This window comes from Piliocolobus tephrosceles, chromosome 8 (assembly GCF_002776525.5).
Source record: "Piliocolobus tephrosceles isolate RC106 chromosome 8, ASM277652v3, whole genome shotgun sequence".
NCBI lineage: Eukaryota > Metazoa > Chordata > Mammalia > Primates > Cercopithecidae > Piliocolobus > Piliocolobus tephrosceles.
The window spans coordinates 10,181,379-10,184,358 of NC_045441.1; the positions used below are offsets into that span (position 1 = coordinate 10,181,379).

General features: G+C 51.8%; 1 protein-coding gene across 2 annotated transcripts in view; it reads left to right on the forward strand.

Annotated features, from left to right (window-relative positions):
* Positions 1-2,656, forward strand: part of LOC111527926 — a 6,127-nt gene extending 3,471 nt beyond the window's left edge. Inside the window, exons 3-4 of one of the 2 annotated variants that reach the window (XM_023194496.1) lie at positions 920-1,067; positions 2,112-2,656. In XM_023194496.1, coding sequence (XP_023050264.1) covers positions 920-1,067; positions 2,112-2,547 — 584 coding nt within the window. In that variant the 3' untranslated portion in view covers positions 2,548-2,656. Of the gene's footprint in view, positions 1-919; positions 1,130-2,111 lie in introns of those variants that run through there. The other variant, XR_002726814.1, reaches the window with a different exon arrangement.
* Positions 2,657-2,980: the final 324 nt, after the last annotated feature.

Genomic DNA, 2,980 nt, shown 5'->3' on the forward strand with positions numbered 1-2,980 from the left:
AAAAAAAAAAAAAAAAAAAAAAAAAAAAAAAAGATCGACCCCTGACCTAACCGGTTATGTTATCTATAGATTCCAGACGTTGTATGGACAAGCGTTGTGAAAGTCCCTGTCCTGTTCTGTTCTGTTCTGATTACCGGTGCTTGCAGCCCCCAGTCACGTACCCCCTGCTTGCTCAATCGAAACCACCCCCCTCCCACCCATGGTTAAGCAAGCAGTTTGTCTAAAACAAAAAAACAAACCCCTAGACGTTTGTGGTTTAAAAAAGGGCGGGAGCCAACCAGAAACTGCGGAATGTTCAAACTTCAAAATGCCAACCAATCCCAATCTTGTAACTGCAAAAATGCTCTAATCTTCTGTAACCTGTTTGTGCCTTACTATAAAAAGTAGGCTTGAGCTGTGCTCGGGACCTCTCTCTTGTCCTCCTGACTACTCCTGTACGGAGAGAGGTCCGGGTTCGAACCTGCAATAAAGTGATCCTGGCCGCTTGGCTTTGACTTCGGTTTCTGGTGGTCGTCTTTGAGGGGGGTCTTGGAACTCAGGGCACAACAAGACTAGGTGACAGAGTTAGCTCCATCTCAAAATAATAATAATAAAAAAAAGCATCCATAAAAACGCATAACATCAACATAAATGATTTTTTTTTTTTTTTTTTTTTGGAGATGGAGTCTCGCTCTTGTCGCCCAGGTAGGAATGCAGTGGCACGATCTCGGCTCACTACAACGTCCGCCTCCCGGGTTCAAGCGCCCGGCCGACTAGTCCTATTTCTATTATTAGCAAACACACCTGTGTGCACCCGGAGCTTGCAGACCAGTCTGGAAGGGGAGGGCGGGCCTTCCCGAGAGTGAAGGGGGTGGGCCTGACCCGGACCCTTCAGGGAACGCCCTTGAGTAACTGGCGCCCTTGGGACCTATTCCCACAGACTCAAGATGGCCTGGTAGATGCACCCGGCACGCTCCTCTCCGGCGGGAACCGAAGGAGACAGTAGATTTTCACACTTGCAGCAGGTCGGCTGAGAGAACGCAGGATTCAGCCGAGAAGCCACAGGGAGCCCGAGGAGCGCAGCAGAGGTACCTAGGCAGCCTGCGCAGAGAAATCGGATCGGCGGGGACGGCCTGCGCGCGGGAAAAGGGTCAGTGAGACACCCCGAGGCTCCGCAGTCCCCCCACGGAGTTCCACAGCCCCCTGACCCTCGCGGACCTCCAGAATAGAGGGCAGCGGCCGAGAGATTCCCCAGCGGCGTTGCAGGAGCCCACGGGCTTCCCTGCCCTGAGTAGCTGCAGCTGCAGCCCCCGCCAGGGGAGGGCCAGGGAGGGAGCGGGGAGGCCGGACGCTTTCATAAGTCCGAAAGGACAAACAACCCCACCGCCGCCGCGGGACCCAGACGCAAGCCAACCGCTTGCCTTCTCTGTCCCGCCTGAGCTTTCCTGGGGACCAGTCCTTCCCTGTCCGTCCTAGCTAGCCAGGGAACCCTCGGGCCCTCAGTACAGTCAGCTGGCAGTTTCGCCTCTTGAGGACTTGAGCACGGGGGCCAGGGGCCTGGGGATTGGTTACTATTCGGCCTCTTCCGCCACCGTTGGCGGCTGAACACTCCTCCCCGTCCTCGCCGGTTTTTGAGGTCAGGGGCCCAGCGTGCGGATACCACCGCAGGCCAGGGGACTCGCCTGCCCGCCCAACTTGGGCAGCCACCTCCAACACCAGCAGGGACCGCCTGGGTCCCGGAGGGTTGCCGTCCGTCTCCCCTCCCCACCCCCGCAGCCAACTGCAGCTACACTTCGCACATCATACCCACTGCCCTGGCGCCTGGGATTAGCCACACCCCCAGCCAGTGGCTGCCACTACCAGCATTAGAGCAGGACACCTAGAGGCACACGAATCACTCCCCATAACCCGCTAATGACAGAGCCAGCATACACTGGGGCTAAAGAATAGGTAAGATCAGGACACCACTGGGGTCCAAAGACTGGCCCACCTGGCCTCCTAATCCCCAGCAACCACAGCCTCTACTAATAACCACACCCTAAGCCACCCAAGAAATCATACAGAGTGTACAGTACTACCCCAAATCAGAGCGAAAGTGCCCCACCTAACCAACACCCTATCTACATTTTCAGGAGGAAGTCCTCCCCTACAAAGCGAGTTCACAAACTTGGAAGAAGCCACTTTCACAGGATGCACAGATCTCAACGGAAGGACACAGAAAACATGAAAAAGCAAGGAAATGGGACACCTCCAAAGGAACCCAGTAATTCTCCAGCAGCAGATCCCCATCCAAAAGAAACAGAAGATATTTTGGAGAGAGAATTGAACATAGAGATTATACAGTTGATGGGCATAATGCAAGCATCATTTGGAAAAGAACAGAGAAAAATGATGGAAGTAGTTACCGTTCTACAGGAAAAAATTATCAACTTCAGTGATATTCCTAAAAGCAACCTAAGGACACTTCTGAAACTGAAGAAATCACTGGATGAAATACAAAGCAAACTCAAAAGCTTCAATGATAGACTAGAACAAGTAGAAGAAAAACTCTCAAAACTTGAAACCTGAAGCATGTTTCTTAAAGATTTAAAGGGTTATACTCTGACCATTAATGTGAACAAAATCTTCTGGGTTAATTCTTATACTGGGGTCTTGGATAATCATTAAAGTAAAATGAGAATAATTTCTTTTCGAGATGATCAATTTTGCGAGATCGATTTTTTTTTTTTAATGAGACTGAGTTTTGCTCTGTTGCCCAGGCTGGAGTGCAGTGGCACAATTTCGGCTCACTGCAACCTCCGTCTCCCAGGTTCAAGAGATTCTCCTGCCTCAGCCTCCAGAATAGCTGGGACTATAGGCATGTACCACCACACCTGCCTTATTTTTGTATTTTTAGCAGAGATAGGGTTTCACCATGTTAGCCAGGCTGGTCTCAAACTCCTGACCTCAGGTGATCCACCTGCCTCGGCCTCCCAAAGGGCTGCGATTACAGGCGTGTGCC